We start from the raw sequence: 20,917 nt of genomic DNA, 5'->3' as shown, positions 1-20,917 counted from the left end.
GTTTTTGTATATAATGCTCAAATTTGCACTTGACTATCAAATCCATTAAAAACAAATCTTGCACATGATGTGTGTGGCTTGTTTCTTGGGTCTATTTTCCCTTCACAGAAAACTGCTTGGAAAATATTAAGCATTAGTCTTGTCATTGTCACTAATTTGGTAAGACATACCTTCTTGGCACCTTATATTTACTGTGTATCCTAGAACGGTAGGATCGCTCGTTTTTAACCTTCATCTGATGTTTTAGTCATGGCTTCTTGTCCCCAGAAAAATGATGTTCCATTCAGAACTTGGATGCAAGGTTGGAGGGTGCGGAGTGGGAAGGTGACAGAAATTAGTCATGGATCCGGCCTTCAGGATCTCACAGCCTAGCAGGAGTGAGAGGGTGCTGCCTGGTAAACCGGCAGTGCCAGGAGGTTCCTGCAGAAAGAGAGTGAAGCATAGGGGCTGGGTGTGCACAAGCATGAGCTATCTGGTGGAAGAGAGGGGGTTCCAGGAAGGCCTCCTACGGGAAGTGACCTTGGAGTCGGGCCTGGTGGGAGTTGGGAGTGCAGTCTGCGTAGTCAGAAAGTCTAGCGTCCTTTGAGAACAGGAGGAGGAAATTGAGAGAGTATAAGCAGCCACTGGAGAGAATTAAACAGAAAGCCTCAGAGACCAGACTCAGGCGAACTCAGCCAGACAAAGCGGACTCCAGGCCTCCCCGGGGCTGCACCGGAGGTCCCCGGCAGAGGGCGCGATCTCGCACACGGGCTTTCAGTCTTACAGCGCCGGCATGGGCGGCGCTTCCGGCGAGGGCGGGGCTTCCGGCGGCGCGCTAGGTCACGGGGCTCCTGGGCTCGGCTCGACATTCGCACACGCACGTGTACTCCGCCGCCTGCGCGATGCTTCCTCTGCTCCGCTGTGTGCCCCGTGCCCTGGGCCCCGCCGTCGCCGGCCTTCGCGCCGCCGCGCCCGCCGCCCCGCTCCGGCAGCTACTGCAGCTGGCGCCCCGGCCGTGCGCCCGGCCCTTCGGATTGCTCAGCGTGCGCGCGGGGTCGGTGCGGCGGCCCGGCCTCCTGCAGCCTCCCGGGCCCTGCGCCTGCGGCTGCGGCTGCGGCGCGCTGCACACCGAAGGTGAGGTTCGCGCACGCGGATCGGGGCGTTGTGGCAGGGGTTGGGAGGGCGTCTGGAGAGACAAAGCGTAGACTGCCAGGAGTGGATCGCCCGGAACCGATCCCCGAGGCCCGTCACATTTGGCAGCCAGCGGGTAAAACTCACGTGTGATCACGTTTCCCTTCCTCTCCCACCCACCAAATATTTGGGGGCGATGATAAGACTGAATACTGGAGGGCACCTTTATTCTTACTTTCTTGAAAATGAAGCTTTAGGAAGGCCCAAGGTCGTGGTTGAAAGTAGCATGGTTATATCTGCTGGTAAGTGGAAGACGGAAATTGGAATTCTTTTACTTTATAGCGAAAGGTGGTAATGGGTGTATTACTGGAAATCACTTTGCCAGAATCAAGTTCAGCTACCCACTAATAGTATTATGGTATTTTTGCAACTGAAGAAACAGGCTTAAAGGTGTGAATTGGGTTAAGATCTCAGGGTAACCATAATAGCTGAGAGATGAGAAACTGTCCAAATCCAGATTTCTGGCTGCAGTAACCTGGATGATTGATTCATGCTAAACTAATTGGCTTTTCTTTTTGGGTATCATCTGGATTTTCTTTCTAGGGGACAAAGCTTTTGTTGAATTTCTGAGTGATGAAATTAAGGAGGAAAAGAAAATTCAGAAGCATAAGACCCTCCCCAAGATGTCTGGAGGTTGGGAGCTGGAAGTGAATGGGACAGAAGCTAAATTAGTGCGGAAAGTTGCTGGGGAAAAGTAAGTACTGGTCTGGGGACTGCGGCCTCCAGGGGACCAAATCTATGACTCTACAGGACCTGTCCTGGGTCATCCCCAGAGGCGGATACTTTGGTGTGAGAGATGGTTTTCAAGAGACAGGATTCATTTTGAACAACTTCATAAGCTCCTGATAGTTCATTCACTGAACACAGATTTGCTGTGGGCTGGTTACTAAGGAGGCAGTAAGAAAGTAGCACAAAAGTACGTAGCTGGAAGTCTGCTGAGAGGTAGAGATTCATTAAATCTTTACTGTTGAAGGAAACTATGCCCTGCCTAAAATTTAGGCATGCAGATTCAGAAGTTCTTGTAGTAGTGACAGAATTAGTTTGATCTCTGGTTTACAGTCCTGATAAAAAAGTCCTGATAGAACTGGCCTGGGGCCAGGCACAGTGGCTCACACCTACAATCTTAGCACTCCCTGTAATCCTGGCACTCTGGATTCTGGGAGGTTGAGGTGGGATGATTGCTTGAGCTGGGAGATCGAGACCAGCCTGGGCTAGGGCAAGACCCTATCTCTACTTTAAAAAAAAAAAGAAGGAAAGAAAAAAAATTAGCCGAGTGTGGTGGCATGCACCTGTAGTCCCAGCTACTCAGGAGACTGAGGCAGAAGGATCACTGGAGCCCAGGAATTTGAGGTTGCAGTGAGTTATGATGATGCCACTGCCCTCCAGCTGGGCAACAGGAAGACTGTCTCAAAAAAAAAAAAACCGAAAAAACAGAAAACTGGCCTGTTCCTGCCCCCTGATTTTTACAGTACTTGAAAATACAAAATAATGTAACTCCCATGTAACGGGATAGGGTTACAATGTAGTGAAGGTTGCCATCAGAAAGAGGCAGGGGTTTTTAACTTAGTTCAGCTCCTCCCTCCTTGACTGTTAAGTGTTGTTTATATTTGTATCATGCAGTCATCCATAATCCTGTTACACAGATAAACATGTAGAATCTTTCAATTTTTCTTGAAATTTTTTTATAGTTGACCTCAACAATGTGCTTGCAATTCTGTATCTTGTTTTTTTAATAACAGCTTTATTGAGATTTAATTTATATACCATAAAATTCACCCTTTTGTTGAAGTATACAACAATCAGTCATCACTATCTAATTCTAGAACATTGTCATCACCCCAGAACAATACCCATTAGCAGTCACTATTCCTCCCTCTCTCTAGCCCCTGACAATCAACTAAGTTACTTTCTCTGTACATCACCTATTTTGGACATTTCATATAAATGGAATCATACATTTTGTGGCCTTTTGTGTCTGCCTTCTTTAACTTAGCATTGTTTTCAGCATTCATCCATGTTGACAATAACATGTATCAGTACTTAGTTTCTTTATATGGCTGAATAATATTCCACTGTATGGACATACCACATTTTATCCATCGGTTGATAGACATTTGACTTGTTAACCACCTTTTAGCTATATGAATAATACCGTGAACATTTGTGTACAAGTTTTTCTGTTGACATATTTTATTTCTCTTGAGTATATACCCGCGAGTGGCATTGCTGGGTCACATAGTAACTCTGTGTTGACCTTTTTGAAGAAACTGTCAGACTATTTTTCCAAAGTGGCTGCACCATCTTACAATTCCAACCACAGTGTGTGAGGGTTCCAATTTCTCCACATGCTTGTCAGCACTTATTGTTCACCTTTATCATTTTGGCCATCTTAGTGGATGTGAAGTGGTATCTCATTGTGGTTTTGAATCAATTACTTTGATGACTAATGATCTTGAGCATCTTTTTGTGTTTATTGGCCATTTGTATTTCTTCCTTGGAGAAATGTCTGTTCAAATTCTTTGCCCATTTTTAAATAGGGCTATTTGTCTTTTTATTGTTGTTAGAGTTATTTGTATTTTCCAGATATAATTCCCTTATCAGATACAGAATTTGTGAGTGTTTTCACCCATCCTATGGGTTTTCTTTTCACTTCTTGGTTGTATTGTTTGACACAAGTTTTTAATTTTGATGGAAGTCAAGTTTACCTATTTTCCCTTTTGTCAGTTTTGCTTTTTAGTGTTACATCTAAGAAAGCACTGCTTAACCCCAGGTTGTAAAGATTTATGCTTATGTTTTCGTCTAAGAGTTTTATAGTTTTAGCTCATGTTTAAGTCTATGATCCATTTTGAGTTAACTTTTATATATGGTGTGAAGTAGGGTTCTGATTCTTTTTTGCCCAGTATATAGTGCTTTTCCCATATATAGGTCAATTACGTGTTCTGTAACCTCACCTAAACCATTTTCCTAGGTTTTTCATTACCAGTTTTGGGTCATTATAAATAATGTTCTTCTGAACATCACTGCATTTCTGTGCCCAGGAGTCGAAGAGCTCAGCTTGGTCAGCACTGTTGCAAATTCAACAAATTTTGTGGCTGAACGTCAAACTGCAGTTGTTCCTATGAGAAAGCTGCTCCATGGCAAGGCAGCCAGTTAGCACGACTCCAGGGGGCAGCAATTAGCCTACTCTTGTATGGAATAGTGCCTGCTGGAGTTGTGCGGCCCAGCAGTTCTAGTTCCAAACCTCATGTCCTAGTAATTTTGACTCAAACTCAGGATCATGATGTGTCAGGTGAGGATTCTTGCACCTTCAAATTGTCATTAGTTGGTGTTTCTGGCGTGCTTTGTGATTATAAAACTTCGCACGAGTACTCTGAAGAATGCATCTGTCCTGCAGCATGCTGTTCTTTGTGAGGCCTCCCCTTCCTAGGGCTAGGGCTGCTCTTGGTCCTCAGCTGATGCAGCCCTTATTGCTTTTTCCCTTCCTTTCAGAGGCAGATTTTGTGGAGGAGAAAAGCTCTTAAAGGGGCTTCTATTCCATCCCCCGAGCTTCTCAGCTGCTTGCTTTTACCAAGGTTCCCTAGAAAGAGCAGGGTGGACCGTGTCAGGCGCTGTGGCTGTGAGACCACCAGTGGACACGTGGCAGTGAGCCCTGGGGCACTGGCCTGATGGAAGTAGCCTCCACATGACTGGCTGAGATAAACTAGAGCCTGTAGGTTTGACTTCCAGCAGCTGGCACCTAGTAGGCACACTCTGGACCTGCTGAATCAGTCTCAGGGTTGGATATAGGCACCCAGCCTTTTTTAAGTTCTGCAAAGATAGAGGAATTATTTCAGTAAACCTTACCTGTTGCGTGTCTCCGTGCTTATCTGTTAATCTACTCAGGTAAAACTGTGCCTTGTCTATGTGTTCTTCTTTTCTAGGATCACTGTCACTTTCAACATTAACAACAGCATCCCACCAACATTTGATGGTGAGGAGGAGTCCTCCCAAGGGCAGAAGGTTGAGGAACAGGAGGTAAGCTCCTCACACTATCATTGGCTTTTACCTCCGTTCTGATAGGCTGCCCCAGGGGCTTAGAGAAGGAGCATTTCTTTCTTCTTCTCTTTAAATTCCCCCTAATGCTAGATGAGAAAAGGCAAAGGACACCCATCCGTGGGACTTGAGTGACAGAATCGATAAGTTTCTGGCCAGCTCTAGCACTGGGGCTGTGGCCCCCTTTCTTTTCCAGGGACTGAATAAGTTGTCATCTGCAGGCTCAGGCTTTATAGTTTGACCTGTATTCTCTTAACAGAAAGGAACTGAAACTGCCTCAACCCCTCCCATAATGGGGAGATGTTTGATATGGGAGATTATCATTTGGTGCGTTTCCATGTGAGGAATGTTCCTAAAATGTCACAAGCTGGTAACAAACACTAGCCACTTAACCAAGATAAGAAAGCCAGGGGCAACAGATTTTAACACTTGGCCAGGTGGAGATCCTTTCCTTAGGTTTCTGGCCCTCTTGGTTGGACCTGGATGGGACCCAGTTTTCAAACATGTTGGGAAGTGGTGTGCCCAAAAACCAGTATGAGAGCCACAGGCTCCCTAGATCTGACCAAGCAGGCATCAGTACAGTCTTACCTCTTGGCCTAGTGTGGAGAGCACAGCCCTCCAGGGTGCTTCTGTCTCAGTCACCCTGACTAGCATCTCCCTGACATTAGATTCAGTCTGCTCCCAGGGCTCACCATCAAAGGAAGAGCTGCTGCCATTATTCAGCCATTAGGACGGCCACTTAGCCAAGTGTACCAGCCTTTGATTATGGTTGTAGTAAAGGAAGACTCCCCAGTCAAGCTGGAAAGAGATCTTGGAAACTTAAGCAAACTCTGCAGTGTATGGATGGAGAAATAGGCCCAAGAAGCTTAAGGGACTGATCTAAATGTCAAATAATTGGCACATAGCTAGGGCCAGAATGCACATTTCATTCTAAACCCAGTGTGTTCTTTAACCAAGTAGGGTGCTAACAGAAGTGAGATATCCTGTGTTAAAGATTCTAAGCTGCTTATTTGGGAATGCTATAACATAAGACTATTAAAGTGGCTAAATAATATCCTAATAGCAGTGGCCATCAGACACTCTGAACTCTCCGAGACCTTTGGTCCAGGCATCCAACCCTTTCCAACAATGGCATGTACTGACTTTTTGTTTCCTCAGCCTGAATTGACATCAACTCCTAATTTTGTGGTCGAAGTTATAAAGAACGATGGCAAGAAGGCCCTTGTGCTGGACTGTCACTATCCAGAGGATGAGGTATGGAGGGTGGAATTGCCAGCCCCTTGGGAACACCGAGTTTCTGAGACCTTCCTGGTCCTTTTTAGCAGACACTTTAAAAGACTTTGTATCTTAGACCAGGGGAAGAGAGGTGGGAGATGAGGGAATAAGAGTAAAATCTGGTGAGTTTCAAGCTGTAAAGTCATTTTCTTTGCTTGAGTCTGGCTTGTCCTGAAAAACCCTTCAGTTTCCCCAAATACATTTCCTTTTAGGTTGGACAAGAAGAAGAGGCTGAGAGTGACATTTTCTCTATCAGGGAAGTTAGCTTTCAGTCCACTGGTGATTCTGAATGGAAGGACACTAATTACACACTCAACACAGATTCCCTAGACTGGGTGAGTACTTGATAAGAGGGGGATGCTCTTGGGCTTTGCGTGGGAGGGTCCTACCTAGTTCAAGGAGAGAAAGAAGTATTTTAATTCATATGCATTACAGATGGTCCTTTTTTTCTTTAACTAAAAAACATTGTTCTTCATAGGCCTTGTATGACCACCTAATGGATTTCCTTGCGGACCGAGGGGTGGACAACACTTTTGCGGATGAGCTGGTGGAGCTCAGCACAGCCCTGGAACACCAGGAGTACATTACTTTTCTTGAAGATCTCAAGAGTTTTGTCAAGAGCCAGTAGAGCATACAGGGACACTGAAAGCCTTTCTTTTATGGCAGGCCTTGGCTGGTGAACAAATCCTGCTCTGAAGCCAGGCACGTGCTTTGAAATGGTTATCATCCTACTATCATGGAAAAAATAGCAAATTTAAATTATTTCTTTTGCATTCTCATTTAGTATTCATTTGCTTTTTTTCTGTACAAATCTAGATTTTTGTATAACATAATGATGGACAATAAAATTGGTTTATCTCCTCCAAGGTAGTTTGTCTTTTCCATTTCTATTTCTTCCCCTCCAACCTGCATCACAAAACACCAAGAGCAGAGATGTTTGAAAAGTTTTAATACAAAAAAGTTACAAATACAAAGTTTGTATATATAAGGCTCCTTCTCAAAGTGAATGAGTTGTTTAGAGGATCACAGCCCAAGTATCACAAGCCTGGATTTAAATAGAAAAAAATTAGCCTAAGTTATATTCTAGTCATGAAAATTATCTTAATATTTGGTTAAAAGTTGTAATCAATAATTAGAAGATGCCGACTGAGTTCAGTTACAATTATGAATTAGTCCAGTGGTGTTTGTCAAAGAGGCCACTGATGAACCCCCGCCCCGCCTTGGGCTTGGCTGGGTCTTTGCTGTCTGTGGCCTTCAAACAACAGCCTTGGAAACCATTAGCCATGGAGTCTTCAAGCTAAGATCAAATCCTGGAGATGAAATAATCAAATACCCTCACCCTCAAGAAACCTGTGACCTGAAAGATTATTCAAACTTTACAGCTTGGAGCTCTGAGCCCAGCAAGGAGGTGAGACTCCTTCAACACAAGATTGACACGTGCATGCTCACTACAGGCAGAAACAACTTGGAGGCCCGCTGATTATACCACATCTTCCCTTGGCCTGTATTGTCACTAAGCATGTGAGTATAAAACTGGCTCCTAATTCCATGCTAAGGGATCTTGTCTATCCTTAACCTTGACTCTTTCTACTTCATTGGTAATACATTTGGCTTTCTCTGCAAGGCACTATAACCCTGCTAATAGGTGGTTTAGCGTGTTCCATCCCCATGACAACCACCAAACCACCGTCATATCTCAAATATTCCAAGTCCTTGAAATACATACCATCTTCTGTAACCCACACCTATCTTCCACCTCATCCACAACATGTACGCGGAATTAGCCTACAGCCTGACCTCACTGGATCTTAACCCAGGGGTCCTTCATTCCCCCCTCCTTAAGTGAAAACTGAAGGTCTCGAGGCAAACTGGAAACTCTAGAGCATTCCAAATGTCTACCTTTCAAAATGTTGAACTCCGGGAGCCTGCTGAGCATAATTTTGTCTTTCCCTCACCTGTTGCCCATCTTTGCTGGGACACCCCCTTTCCCAACAATAGTCTCCCTGCCCACTCCAGAGCCAGCATTGTCAGTCACGCTCTCCCTAGGACTGCTGCGCAGCACCCGCCTTTCAAACCTCACCAACAACTTGGCATCACTGCTGCTCTGAGCTCCAGGGCACCAATGGTCAGCTGAGTGGATGACTGGGGTCCCTGACAAATACCTGCTGAGCTGCAGCTGTCCACTCAGCAGTTAGGCAATGCTTTTAATTGCCCTTGCCATCCCCTCCAGCACTTGGTCTGAAACTTTGACACTCAAGGACCTCCACACTCCAGCTCTGCTACCCTTAACAATCTGTGGAAGACTCACTTGTTCACTTTACTAAGAAGGCAGAAGCCAAAGCCACCTGACTTGGGCCTCTGCAACTCTCCTCCTACCTTAACTCATCTGCATAAGCATATTAAGCACCTACTTATGTGCCAAGCACTGAGAGCAAAAGATACAGTCCTTGGCCTCAAGGACAAAGACATATGAACAGGTAACTGCAACAGTATTAGAGGTGACATGGCATCAGGTACTCAGGCTAGAGACTAACCCTTGGACTTCTATGAAGACTCCTTGCTGAGGGACAAGCCTGATGCTGCCCTGCTGTGCTTCCTGTCCTGCTTCCTTCTGCAAAAGTGGTGCCAGGAAGGCCTGTCTGGGTGTGACAGTTATGAAACGACCAGCTGACCTAATGAGCAGACAGTGCAGCCAGGCTTCCTAACTCCCAGACCAATGCTCCTGCCGCGATCCTATGCTGCCTCTTCTCGTCCCCTTTCAGGGGATGATTGGCCTTTTCATTAAAGTGACCTGTGACCCTCACTTTTCTATGCAAGTAAATTCCTGAGAGAATAAAGGCCATTAAACAGCTCATAAGAAGATCTCTTAACCAATCTCCATTTAACCCCTTCTCCAGATTACCAATGTTCTCCACTCCTGCCATAAAACACTGCCACTCGTGGCACGAATAATATTAAAGAAGATAAATATTTTCTAGCCTCCCTCTGCTCCTGCCCCCACCAGCTGTTTCTAAGCCATTATTTCTACCAAGGTGGGAATAAAACCAACCCTCGACCCCCACTTACCACGGACTGGGTCCCATGAGAGGCTTACCAGACAGCTCATAAGAAGATTGGACTTTTCTTCTATTCCTTCAGTGACTGAAAATTGAGGTGTGTGGGAACAATGTGCACTGTGCTCATTTATACTTGCCTCTAAATAGGCACGAAGCTTCTGCTCTGTCAACTCCGGACACTAAAAAATATAAATGATCAACCTAATCTTAGCAACTTGATAATAGCTTGAAAATCCTGAGTCCTCCTGCCAACCACTATACTCGGGCTTGCTGCGATGGCTTGATTCCTTGGAGTTTTCAAGAACCTCTTGGGTCCCTGACTGTATTAAGATCTCTTAACCAATCTCCATTTAACCCCTTCTCCAGATTACCAGTGCTCTCCGCTCCTGCCATAAAACACACTGACTACCACTCATGGCATGAAGAACATTAAAAAAGATAGTGAGTTATTTTCTAGCCTCCCTCTACTCCTGCCCCCACCAGCTGAGTGTATTTTTACTAAGAATCAGCAGTGTTTGCTCCCACATCTGTCTGTGCTAACTGAACTCAGTGATTTAATTATATGATATGTAAACCAATGACATAGGGGGATGAAAATAAAGTTTTGTTTTTATAATAAGCTTAAAAGTTTAGGAAACACTCAAAAAGATAAGTTTCTTTAAAAAAAATAAAAAAAGAGCAGGATGGGCTCAGTGGCTCACGCCTGTAAACCTAGCACTTTGGGAGGTCAAGGTGGGAGAAACCCTTGAGGCCAGGAGTTTAAGACTGGGCAACACAGTGAGACCCCATCTATAAAATATAGGAAAAAAATTTAGCCAGGTGTGGTGGTGTGTGCCTGCTGTCCCAGCTAGGGACAGGAGGCTGAGGCAGAAGGATTGCTTGAGCCTAGGCATTCAAGGCTGCAGTGAGCTATGATTGTGCCACTGCACTCCAGCCTGGGTGACAGAGCAAGACCCTGTCGCAAAAAGGTAAAAATTAAAATTTAAAAAAAAAAGCTTTTAAATTAGGTAAAAGATGAGGAAAAAAATCCTAAAGTTGCACACTCAGCTTCTAGATCCACTTTATAGAAGAAAAACTGGCAACTCTAGACTATGTATTACAGGGCTTGTTTATGTAAAAAAGATGACTCAGCTCTCTAGTCAACAGAGCTCCAAAGACAGGCAAATAAATCTGTATGTCTGAAAATTATGAGTCATTTTTATAATTTACCATTTTAACTAATTACTCAGTTAACTGGCAAACTTGCAGTCCCCATCATCTCAGACAAAAGGGTTCCTGTATTTTAAGATTACTAAAGCTTAAATTCTGAATTAAGTTTGTCTTCATATATGGAAAATTATAATGGAAGATCAGATACAGGCATTTCCAATTCTAAACTGGGATCTCTATAAAGATGTTAAGCAGTGTGGGCCTCCAGGGACATAAAAGCCCTGTTTTAAAGTGTTTACCAGTGTTCATGCTGTATATATTCTCACCATGGTTGATTTGAAGCTACCAATGTGACATCACTGAACATGAAATTGGGAAGAGAAATGTACAATCAGCTCCAGTCCTCCACTGGAGGTTCTTCAAGAAAGTAGATATATGTAGGAAGAGGTGGCACGAAATCTGTGTGTGGAACACTCACCTGAGATGGGATGGTCAGGCCGCACTGACACACAACCACACTGCTTGTGATTCTCAGGTTGTACCTAGAAGCAGAATTAGGATCCCAGAGCATCATGGCCACCAGACCTGGATCTCCAAACCTTTTCAGGCAACAAATTTTGGGGGAAATTCCACTCACCTTGGAGTGGGGGATGGGAACCAGTAATGCTGAAAAGGTTTTATAAACTCTTACTTTGTACACACGGGACAGATGAGGGGGTTTGCCTCCCACTCAGCCAGAATGATGCTGAGACACTTTTCATCAAACTGCAAGCTCTTCTCATACTCGCTGATGATGGACTGTTCTGCAAGGCAAAGGAAGCTGGAATGCTTCACCGTGCTTCACTCAGGTTGCCCTGTATTTAATGCTAAGCTTCATCTTTCAAAGGCTTCTTCCAAACAAGGGAAAGATGCCATAGTACCAATCACTGGTATTTACCGCTCTCTCGGGTTAGCTTCATGTTATATCTCTTCCCCTCCCCTCCATCCCCTCCTTGTGAAGAGAAGGGTAAGGGACAAGGAGACAACTTTCACGTACATCTCTGGAGGCCACAGGAGCAGAGATATGGAATGACAGGGTCCCAGGGGCAGTTGCAGAAAACTGATACTTACAAAGCACTTACTTCTGACACCAGGCCCACCCAGCTGAGCCTAAAGTGATGTGTTTCCCAATGTCCATATACTTGGAATCCATGTTGTTCAGAATCTGTGTGCTCATTCATTCAACAAACATGCAACAGTACCTAGTATGTGCTAGTCACAGGGATATGCGGATGAAAAAGACTCTTGCCCTTGTGAGCCCACAGTGTAGAGGCAGGGGTCAGCAAACTACAGCCACACTCTTGTTTACATAGTGTCTATAACCGCTTTTCCACGGCAACAGCACAGCTGAGTACCTGTGCCAGAGACCGCATGGACCACAAAGTCTAAAATATTTACTATCTGGCCCTTCCCAGAAAGTTTGCCAACCCGTGATGTAAGATGTTCTTTATGGCTTTTTGTGAGTATAGCACAACACAGTAAATCCTTATCACTTCAGAGTTTTTAAATATATCCCAAAATAAATACTTAGTGAGTCCTATATTTCACCACTAAGATATGTTTTATAGGTGGGGGAAGGGCAAATCAGTAAAAAAAAAGATTGACCAGGTGTGGTGGCTCATGCCTGTAACCCCAACACTCTGAGAGGCTGAGATGGGAGGATTGTCTGAGGCTAGGAGTTTGAGACTAGCATGGGCAACAGAGCAAGACCATGTCTCTCCCAAAAAAAAAAAAAGATAAGGAATTTACAGTCTAACTGGAGTCAATGACAAGCATAACAACAACTAACACTTGCATAGAATTTACTATGTGTCAAATGCTATTTTAAGTTCTTTACATGTATTACTTCTTCACTGTTATTATCCTTATTCCAAAGATGAAGAAACTGAGGCACAGGGAAATGAAGTGCTTTGTTCAGTCAAGTGGTAAAGCTGAGAAGTGAATCTTAGCAGTGTGGCTCCAGAGTACGTGCCTCTGCCTCCCCGTAACAATAGCTATCAATTATTGAAAGCTTTCTATATGCCAGTCACTGCTCTAATGTCTTCTATATATATTATTTAAGCCTTACAAGACACTTATAAGGTAGGTCTATTATCTCTACAGGTGATAAAAATGAAGCCTAGTCAAGACAAGATATGTGGAATAAATGACTTGGTAAATTATACACTCTACACAGTGCTATGGACACCCCAACGAGTGTCACAAGACCCTGGGGAGTCAGTAAAGAATGGATGGGAGAGGGGGCATTTAAATTGGGTGGAGCAAGGGATCTGACCATGCACTGTATCTTGTAAAGTGGCAGATTTACTATTAACCTATTAAGACAGAGGCAGGATAGTAGAATAAACATGGGAACTAGAATCACACAATTGACTTTGCTTCCCAGCTCCACCACTTACTAGCTGTGTGATCTGCATGAGAACACCACCTTCTGTTCTGTCAAATAGTACTATCTTGTACAGTAGTCACAGGAGAAAACAATATCATGAAATGAGAAGTTCTTAGCACAAAGCCTAGTACCCTGAAGACCCTTATTATTGGGAAGATGGACAGCCAAGACTTCAGAGTACAAACGGAGCCTTCTGGCCACTTGACTGAAGATGGAGGTAGAAGGAGCGGAGCTAAGAACTAATCCTGATTGAAGGAAAGGTCAGCATTAGAGTAGCTAAATACAGGTAGGAAGGACTACCTTGCTCAATCAGCTCTTGCTGGATTTCCTCCAGTACAGCCAGGTCCATCACCTCCTCCAACTGCAAGAGACAGTGGAGTCATCAGAGGTTTGAAGTAATAATCAGCCCACCAAGTCCCACAATGATTCATACCTGGAAGAAGTATGGCTTGAAGAACCCAGATTTACCTGACAAAATCAATCCAGTCCTCCTGCAGAATATGCTGACTACAGGATAAGGTGGTCATGCTAAGTCACCAACAAATGATTAAACTATCCATGACAAAATAACAGCACCAATTTTTGGGGAGACAGTATAGGGTAGTAGTTAAGTATACATTCTTCCAAGGCTGTGTGCCACAGGAAAGTTCCTAATCTCTGTAAAACTCTGTTTTGGCCTTTGTAAAGTGGGAATAAAATCTACCTGAGAGGGTTATTGTCAGCACTAATTGTGGTGATGGAAAGGCAAACCCTAGCATACTACAGGACACACAGAAGCCACTGACTAATGCATTATATAGTAATATGGCTATATATTTCTCCATTATTTGGACATTCCACATGGCTTCTATTAGGTTCACTCCAGCACCTAATAGTGTCTAGCACATAGTAGGTACTCAAGACATGTTTGGAGAATGTAGTATGAGCTGCAGTAATGTGTATAATTGAGGGACTACTGAGCTTTCAAAGAGGTTTCAAGCTGTATTTGTGCATTTTTTCATAACCTGAAACTTGTTAGAAGTCTTATTGATTTCATGTCACTTTAAAATTAAATGTTATGTAGTATCACATTTCACAATTTAACTGCTTTGATGGCTTCAAAGCAGTTTCTCACATGTTTTCTTACATAGTACTCACATTTTGAACAACATTATCTTCTCCATTTTATAAATATGAAAACTAAAGCTCAAAGAGGCAGAAAGAAGAGTCAAGAACAAAATCAGGAATAGAATACAGAACTCCTGGCTTCCAATCCAGTGCTCTTCCTGATACACTGTAAATGGTTTCCTATCCATACCCAGTTCCCAACTCTGGTTGAAATTAGAATCACAAAGTTCCTGGAGAGTTTTTTAAAAAGAGATTCCTAGCTGATATCTACTGAATAATTTCCAAAGGTGAAGGCAAAAAACAAAATTTCTTTCTTTTTAGTTTCATAAGTGATGATGTTGCAATGATGCGGCAGGTCTACAGGAGGGTACTAAGGAACCATTGATCTATTATAATAATAGAAGAGCCTAACGTTAAAGGTAGATGAGCCTGAGTTAAAAGCTGTTAGAATTCTAATTGGGAGCTGGGGGCTGGGCTTAGAGGACTTGCATAAACAGGTATAGAGGACACTAATTCTTGGTGGTATAGTCCCCCTCCCTGAAAACACATAGCCCAGACTGACCTGAGCCAAAGCCTCTGGACAGTTCTCCCCTGCCTGCAAAGCCTTCCACTCTTCTTCCATCACCTCTTGCACTAGAAAGCTGTTCTGAGCTCTTCCTGGCATACTGCCTTCCGTCTGGCGGTACCTGTTCAGGAGTCTGGCCCGACTGTTTTTCATTCTCTCCAGGCATCTCTTGAGAGAGGAAAAAAAGCAAGACAGGAGGGGGTGGGGGCAACTCCATTAAAAAAAACACACACAAAAACTCTTAGATTACTTGGTAAAACATTAAAGGAAATTTATAGACACAAAATTTCAACTATCATCCTAACTACTGTTATTTTTGCATATTCCCCTCCAGTCCTTATCCACTTGGAGATACATAAAATTACAGTGCTTTGTTCATGTATCTCTAGATCACCATATTTCATATCCTGTCTTCTATGCCAGCTTCCTTAATGGCTGGGTGTATAATATTTCAGCATCTACTGTCCTATTACAGAACATTTATATTGCTTCCAAATTCTTTCTACTCTAGATATGGCTGTGGTAATGGCCTTCCTGTACAACAGTGTTTCTCAATTCAGGATGATTTTATCCCCAGGGGACACTTGACAATGCTTGGAGACATTCTGGTTGTCACATCTCTGGTTGTAGTACTATTGGCATCTAGTGGGTAGAGACCAGGGATGCTGCTAAACATCCTACAATGTACGGAACAGCCCTTCACAACAAAAAATGATCTCCCTCAAAATGCCAATAGCCAAGGCCGAGAAACCCTGATGTACACAATCTTTCTAGCGTCAGACTATTTTCCTGGGATACATCCACTGCTTTAGAGATGCCTGGAGAAATAGGCAACATTACTTACCAGCACCCATCTGTGTTCAGAGGAGGCCAGAACTGAGGCAGAGCACAACTCTGCTAAGACTTAGTAACGAAGGCTCTTTTGAGCCTCAGTGTACTACTCTCTGGAACAGAAATAATTTCTATCTCACATGACGTATATACACAAAGTGCCTCTCTCGGTGCCCACCTACCCAACGACAGTAGGTGGTGTTATTGTAGAGGTGCAAAGGGGTACGGTTATGACCACACTTCAAAATTAAAACACACCCAAATCCAAAAACAAAGGCTTCCTGGGACTGAGCCCACCTAGGCTAGTCCCACACTCAGGGGACCAAACACTCCTGGAGGCGGCGGGGTGGTGGCCAACACCCAGACCTTCAGGCAGGAGGTCTGGGTTCTAGGTCCGCCTCCGCTGGCCAAGCGCTCCCGGCACCTGCTTCACAGAGCAGGGCTGAGGCGAAGGCAAAGAAGACAGCAGTCCCTGCGAGTGGTTTGGGGAGAAAACCACGGCCCGCACCCCACCCTCACCTGCCTGAAAGCCTCTTTCCAAGGCCGCAAGCCCACCAGCTTGTACAACGAGCGGTGCCGAGATCCCGACGGCTCTGCCATCTCCTCTTTGCCGGAGTCGCCAACAAAACCACCGCCCGCTAGGGGCGCGCACGGAACTCTGGGAGCGGTTGTTTCTGGGCGCTGACCGCACTTAGATCGCATGAAATTCTGGGAAGTGTGGTCTTACCGACCGGCCCCACATGAAGACAGATTCCGGCAACCAAAGGATGGCTGGCTGAAGTAAACTTGTGAAGTAAACCCAACCTGCACTGACGGAGATAAGTCTTGAAGGAAAGTTCTGGGTGCGTGGAAGTGTCCAGTAGGCAATTAGATACACAGGTCTCAGACTCTCCCCAGATACTACACTTCTGCAGCACCAAAGCTTTCTCTCCACAAGTACTGTTCTGTTGACTTCTCGCCCCGCCCCCTGTGGCTTCAGAATAAATGCCAGACTGGCGATTGGCTTTCCTCTGACGATGCACCTGCCTGATGGGCTGGCCGCTCCTTCGTCCCGCCCCTAGCACGAGCTCTTGTGCTTCCGGACCGCCTGCTCGGTAATTGGCCGAAGCAGTAGACGGCTGGCCGCGGATTGGCTGCGCTCAGCGGCGGGATGAGCAACTGGAGAGAGGAGAGCAGTTGGGCCAAGATGGCGGCTGCCGAAGGACCCGTGGGCGACGGTGAGGTGTGGCAGACCTGGCTTCCTAGCCATGTCGTGTTCTTGCGGCTCCGGGAGGGACTGAAAAACCAGAGCCCAGCCGAGGCTGAGAAACCAGCTTCTTCATCATTACCTTCGTCGCCGCCGCTGCCGCTGCCGTTGCTGACGAGAAACTTGGTCTTCGGCCTCGGCGGAGAGCTCTTCCTATGGGACGGAGAAGGCAGCTCCTTCTTAGTCGTTCGCCTTCGGGGTCCCAGCGGTGGCGGTGAGGAACCGCCCCTCTCCCAGTACCAGGTACGGCCAGGCAGCTCTTGGAAGTGACCCTTGGCCGGGATCTGAACTAGTTTTTTTGTTCCCTTCTCATCTTGGCTGTTTTTCGTCTTCTGGTAGGTGTGCTGTTAAGGCGTAAGCTGACGTCTTTCCGGGGACGTCCCACTTCAAGTGGAAAAGTCCTTCACTCTTATTTCTTTTCCGCTCCAGCATGACCGTATAACCTTTTGGAGCCTCAGATTCCTTATTTCTTTCCTTGGGCCAATGTTTAATGACTCCGACACTACCAGACACTATTATAGGAATTCATGCTCTCAAGATGCTTAAGTTCTGGAGGCCTGGGAAGAAGGGAAGGACCGTGAAATAATCAATATCAGTGATGGTTAAGTGTTGCGAAGTAAAACAGAGCAGGGTAAAGGGATAGAGAATGTGTAGGCGGAGTTGCTATTTTTAGTAGGTTGGTGAAGAGAAACTTACTTGATTACGTGACACCGATAAACTAACAGGTATAATCATAACTTTCTCTTGGGGTTGTTGTGAGCATCAAGTCAGATAGTAGATTTGAAAACACCAGGTTTTGCTCTTGATATGGTGGAGGTAGCCTTTTTTTTTCTTTTTTCGTCTTTTAGATAATTAGGCCATTCCCAAAGTGGGAAGGGATTTTTATTTTTGATAAGCCAACAGCATGTGAAAACGGGTGTGATCAGAAAGTATTCCAGACTTGCCGTGATCAAATATTGGCTTTACGGAAATGTTTATTTGTAATAGATTCTTTTCTTTTAAAGATTAAAAAGTAAAAATAAATAAAAATCTTGGCACTCATTCTATAAGGCATGACATCTGTGCTACTGTCCAATTCTTGTTGCTGAGAATTTGCTTTTAACAAGATGCTAGCAATACTTCTGCAGTTTGAAAAATAGGTCAAGAGTCTACAATCTACCTACTGTAAAATTTTAGTTAAGAATAATTATCAAATGTTCAGCCCACAGTATTCTAGTACCCTACCCTGCTGACATGTGGCATTTGACACAATCATAATTTAATTATTTATAATTATAAATATTTATTGTCTGTCTTCTTTTGTAAGCATTATGGCAGGGACTGTGTCTGCTTTACTCATTTTTGTATGTTCAGCACTTGACAGAATACCTGAAACATACAAGTTCCCAGTAAATATTGGTGGCTATTTGAATAACCCTTAATCCTGCAGAATCTCAAAAACTCAGAGATTGGAAAGAAAGCAGCCTATCAGCAGCTATAACTTTGAATGTTAAAAAAAAGTATGAGTAGTGACTTTAAAGAAAACAACAACAAAATACTGTGATTATCATAGTTCAGTCATGAACTAATGTGATTGAATTGTATATGTAGCAGAAGAAAGGTGACCTGTGTTTGGTTTGAGTTAGACTATCAAAATCAGGTAGGAAGAAGATGGGGGTTGAGTATGGAGGAAAGAAGGAAAGAATCACTGACAAGAAAAAACAATGTGATTAGAATCAGCGAAGGGCAACTAAAAAACAACCAAAAAACCAGGTTTCAGACATCAGTAGCAATTAGTAGGAATTTCATTATATTCAGAACAGTCTCATCTAAAAGGATTTGGCTTAGATTGATTCTTCATATATAGGATAAACAGTGGTGTATTTCTCATGGTGCATTACTGAAAGTAGAAAGAAATAAAATGGGAATCTGAAATGGTCATGAGAGAAGAAATAGGAAGTATCAGCAGAAGTGAATTCTGAGGACATATGATGCTGAGACAAATAACTTATCAGAACCCCCTGAAAATATCACACTAAGTCTGCATAGGTAAAGCAGCATTCTGCTTGCTGCAGAAGCTCTTAAAGCCATTCTTTATCTTACTGTACTATTTATAACATAGGAATTATCATTTCTTAATACTTCTGAGTTCACGTCTATTTACTAAGCATCTGTTGAGAGTCAGCAATGTGCCAGAATGCTAAGAATACAGAGAGGAAAGATACAAATCTCAAGTAATTCATAGTCAGTTGTGCGGGATGAACAAGTAAAAAGGATAGTTAGAATGCAGTGTGATAAGAACTATAATAGATTTATCCAGAGTGTGCTATAGAAGTACAGAAAAGATGCAGTTATTCCTGGCAAGAACATAGATACTTTCTTGAGGAGAAAGTATAATACATAGAAGCTGGGTCTCCAAGAATAAGTAAATCTTGTTAGCCAGCTAAAAAAGAAAAACAGGGGCATTGCAGGAGGAGAAACAGGTATGCAAAGATACAGAGGCAGAGCAAAGCATGATTTCCGAGAAATATAAGCTAATCTGATTGGACTGTAAAGTACAAGGAGAGAATGGTAGAGAAATAAAACCAGAATGATAGGCAGAAGCTGGATCATAAGAAGGAAAATTATGTCTAATAGTCTCTGTTTATCAAGGTAAAGAAATCTGATTCATTTTATATAACATCCCAACCTAAATGATTAAAAGTATTTCATCAATTAATGGTCCAAATGTTAGTACTTATCCAGAATGCTTCATTATCCTATAATTATAGAAAACTAAAGCATTACTATTCACATATACACATTCAAGTAACTGTTGCATATATTTAAATTAAAATTAACTATTTTGATTGGTTTGCTTTAATTTCCAGAGATTGCTTTGCATAAATCCACCCCTGTTTGAGATCTATCAAGTCTTGTTAAGTCCAACACAACATCACGCAGCACTTATAGGAATAAAAGGACTTATGGTATTAGAATTACCTAAAAGATGGGGGAAGAATTCTGAATTTGAAGGCGGAAAATCAATAGTGAATTGTAGGTAAGTTCTATTTCCATTTAGTGTATATCTGTATAATTTGCAGGCCGGGCATGGTGCTCACTCCTGTAATCCTAGCACTCTGGGAGGCTGAGGCGGGTGGATCCTTTGAGTTCAGGAGTTCAAGACCAGCCTGAGCAAGAGCAAGACCCCCGACTCTGCTAAAAATAGAAAGAAATTAATTGGACAGCTAAAAATATATAGAAAAAATTAGCCGGGCATGGTGGTGCATGCCTGTAGTCCCAGCTACTCGGGAGGCTGAGGCAGAAGGATTGCTTAAGCCCAAGAGTTTGAGGTTGCTGTGAGCTAGGCTGATGCCATGGCACTCTAGCCTGGGCAACAGAGTGAGACTGTATCAAAAAAAAAAAAAAAATTTTAATACATACAGAAAATTGTTCAAAACTAGTGGTTCTTAAAGTGTGTTTAGTATATTACTGTTGAAACATTGGAGCACTCCATGTGGTCTGCAGACTGGCATCTTGTGATATTAATGTTTATAGTATATGTGTAGTTGTACTTTTATTCTGCCTGAATTATTACATCCCTGTCTCATTGGAAGTTAGGCCATTTTTTCAATTAGGTAAAAATAAGATTTTATTCTGTGAGCCACAGGTTTGCTCAGAAGTTTATCTAGGTCTTATTTTTATATAATATCTTTTTCAACAAATCCAGAAAAATGGTTCTTAATGATCTACTGAAAAGAATACAGACAAGATTATGCATGTTCAGGGTGGTATAGCTGTATTTGAAAATGCGATTTTATTCTGTGAGCCACAGGTTTGCTCAGAAGTTTATCTAGGTCTTATTTTTATATAATATCTTTTTCAACAAATCCAGAAAAATGGTTATTAATGATCTACTGAAAAGAATACAGACAAGATTATGCATGTTCAGGGTGGTATAGCTGTATTTGAAAATGCTTCTTAACTAATGATGGGGTTATGTCCCAATAAACCCAGTGTAAGTGGAAAATTTTTTAAGTTGGAAATGCATTTAATGCTGACAGTACAGCACATGGTGCCTAGTTTAGGATGGTTCAACT

At 43.4% G+C, this 20,917-nt stretch overlaps 3 protein-coding genes across 5 annotated transcripts in view; 2 read left to right on the top strand and 1 right to left on the bottom strand.

Moving 5' to 3' along the window:
- The first annotated feature begins 781 nt into the window (after positions 1 to 781).
- On the top strand, positions 782 to 7,343 carry C1QBP (complement component 1, q subcomponent binding protein). Its single transcript, XM_012659914.1, has 6 exons — positions 782 to 1,113; positions 1,714 to 1,864; positions 5,091 to 5,184; positions 6,361 to 6,456; positions 6,690 to 6,812; positions 6,956 to 7,343. The coding sequence occupies exons 1-6, from the start codon at positions 882 to 884 to the stop codon at positions 7,103 to 7,105; spliced, it is 846 nt and encodes a 281-aa protein (XP_012515368.1). The 5' UTR covers positions 782 to 881; the 3' UTR covers positions 7,106 to 7,343.
- Positions 7,344 to 7,404: 61 nt separating this feature from the next.
- On the bottom strand, positions 7,405 to 16,400 carry RPAIN (RPA interacting protein). Of its 2 annotated transcripts, none has more exons than XM_012659916.1 (7): positions 16,133 to 16,400; positions 14,780 to 14,950; positions 13,411 to 13,471; positions 11,374 to 11,485; positions 11,161 to 11,224; positions 9,544 to 9,712; positions 7,405 to 7,522 (listed from the first exon to the last, which is right to left on the bottom strand). In XM_012659916.1, the coding sequence occupies exons 1-7, from the start codon at positions 16,313 to 16,315 to the stop codon at positions 7,515 to 7,517; spliced, it is 768 nt and encodes a 255-aa protein (XP_012515370.1). In that variant the 5' UTR covers positions 16,316 to 16,400; the 3' UTR covers positions 7,405 to 7,514. The 2 variants fall into 2 exon arrangements, with proteins under 2 accessions (XP_012515370.1, XP_012515371.1); XM_012659917.1 differs by having other exon boundaries at positions 9,572 to 9,712.
- Positions 16,401 to 16,604: 204 nt separating this feature from the next.
- The window catches only part of NUP88 (nucleoporin 88kDa), a 31,073-nt gene continuing 26,760 nt past the window's right edge, over positions 16,605 to 20,917 (top strand). The window contains exons 1-2 of one of the 2 annotated variants that reach the window (XM_012659912.1): positions 16,605 to 17,102; positions 19,709 to 19,878. In XM_012659912.1, the coding sequence (XP_012515366.1) occupies positions 16,764 to 17,102; positions 19,709 to 19,878 (509 nt within the window). In that variant the 5' untranslated portion in view covers positions 16,605 to 16,763. Of the gene's footprint in view, positions 17,103 to 17,182; positions 17,195 to 19,708; positions 19,879 to 20,917 lie in introns of those variants that run through there. The other variant, XM_012659913.1, reaches the window with a different exon arrangement.

Source organism: Propithecus coquereli, unplaced genomic scaffold (genome assembly GCF_000956105.1).
Source record: "Propithecus coquereli isolate 6110/MARCELLA unplaced genomic scaffold, Pcoq_1.0 Scaffold640, whole genome shotgun sequence".
NCBI lineage: Eukaryota > Metazoa > Chordata > Mammalia > Primates > Indriidae > Propithecus > Propithecus coquereli.
Note: the sequence above shows the minus strand (reverse complement) of the source record. Positions and strands in the feature narration are given on the sequence as shown.

Excerpts from the sequence above, each read along its gene's own strand:
- RPAIN (XM_012659916.1), bottom strand. The coding sequence starts at position 16,315 with ATGCGATCTAAGTGCGGTCAGCGCCCAGAAACAACCGCTCCCAGAGTT. Across the intron at positions 14,951-16,132 it reads GGAAAGAGGCTTTCAGGCAG|AGATGCCTGGAGAGAATGAA; the intron begins GTGAGGGTGGGG and ends TCCTCTCTCAAG. Across the intron at positions 13,472-14,779 it reads GTCCAGAGGCTTTGGCTCAG|TTGGAGGAGGTGATGGACCT; the intron begins GTCAGTCTGGGC and ends TGTCTCTTGCAG.
- C1QBP (XM_012659914.1), top strand. The coding sequence starts at position 882 with ATGCTTCCTCTGCTCCGCTGTGTGCCCCGTGCCCTGGGCCCCGCCGTC. Across the intron at positions 5,185-6,360 it reads AGAAGGTTGAGGAACAGGAG|CCTGAATTGACATCAACTCC; the intron begins GTAAGCTCCTCA and ends TTGTTTCCTCAG. Across the intron at positions 6,457-6,689 it reads GTCACTATCCAGAGGATGAG|GTTGGACAAGAAGAAGAGGC; the intron begins GTATGGAGGGTG and ends ATTTCCTTTTAG.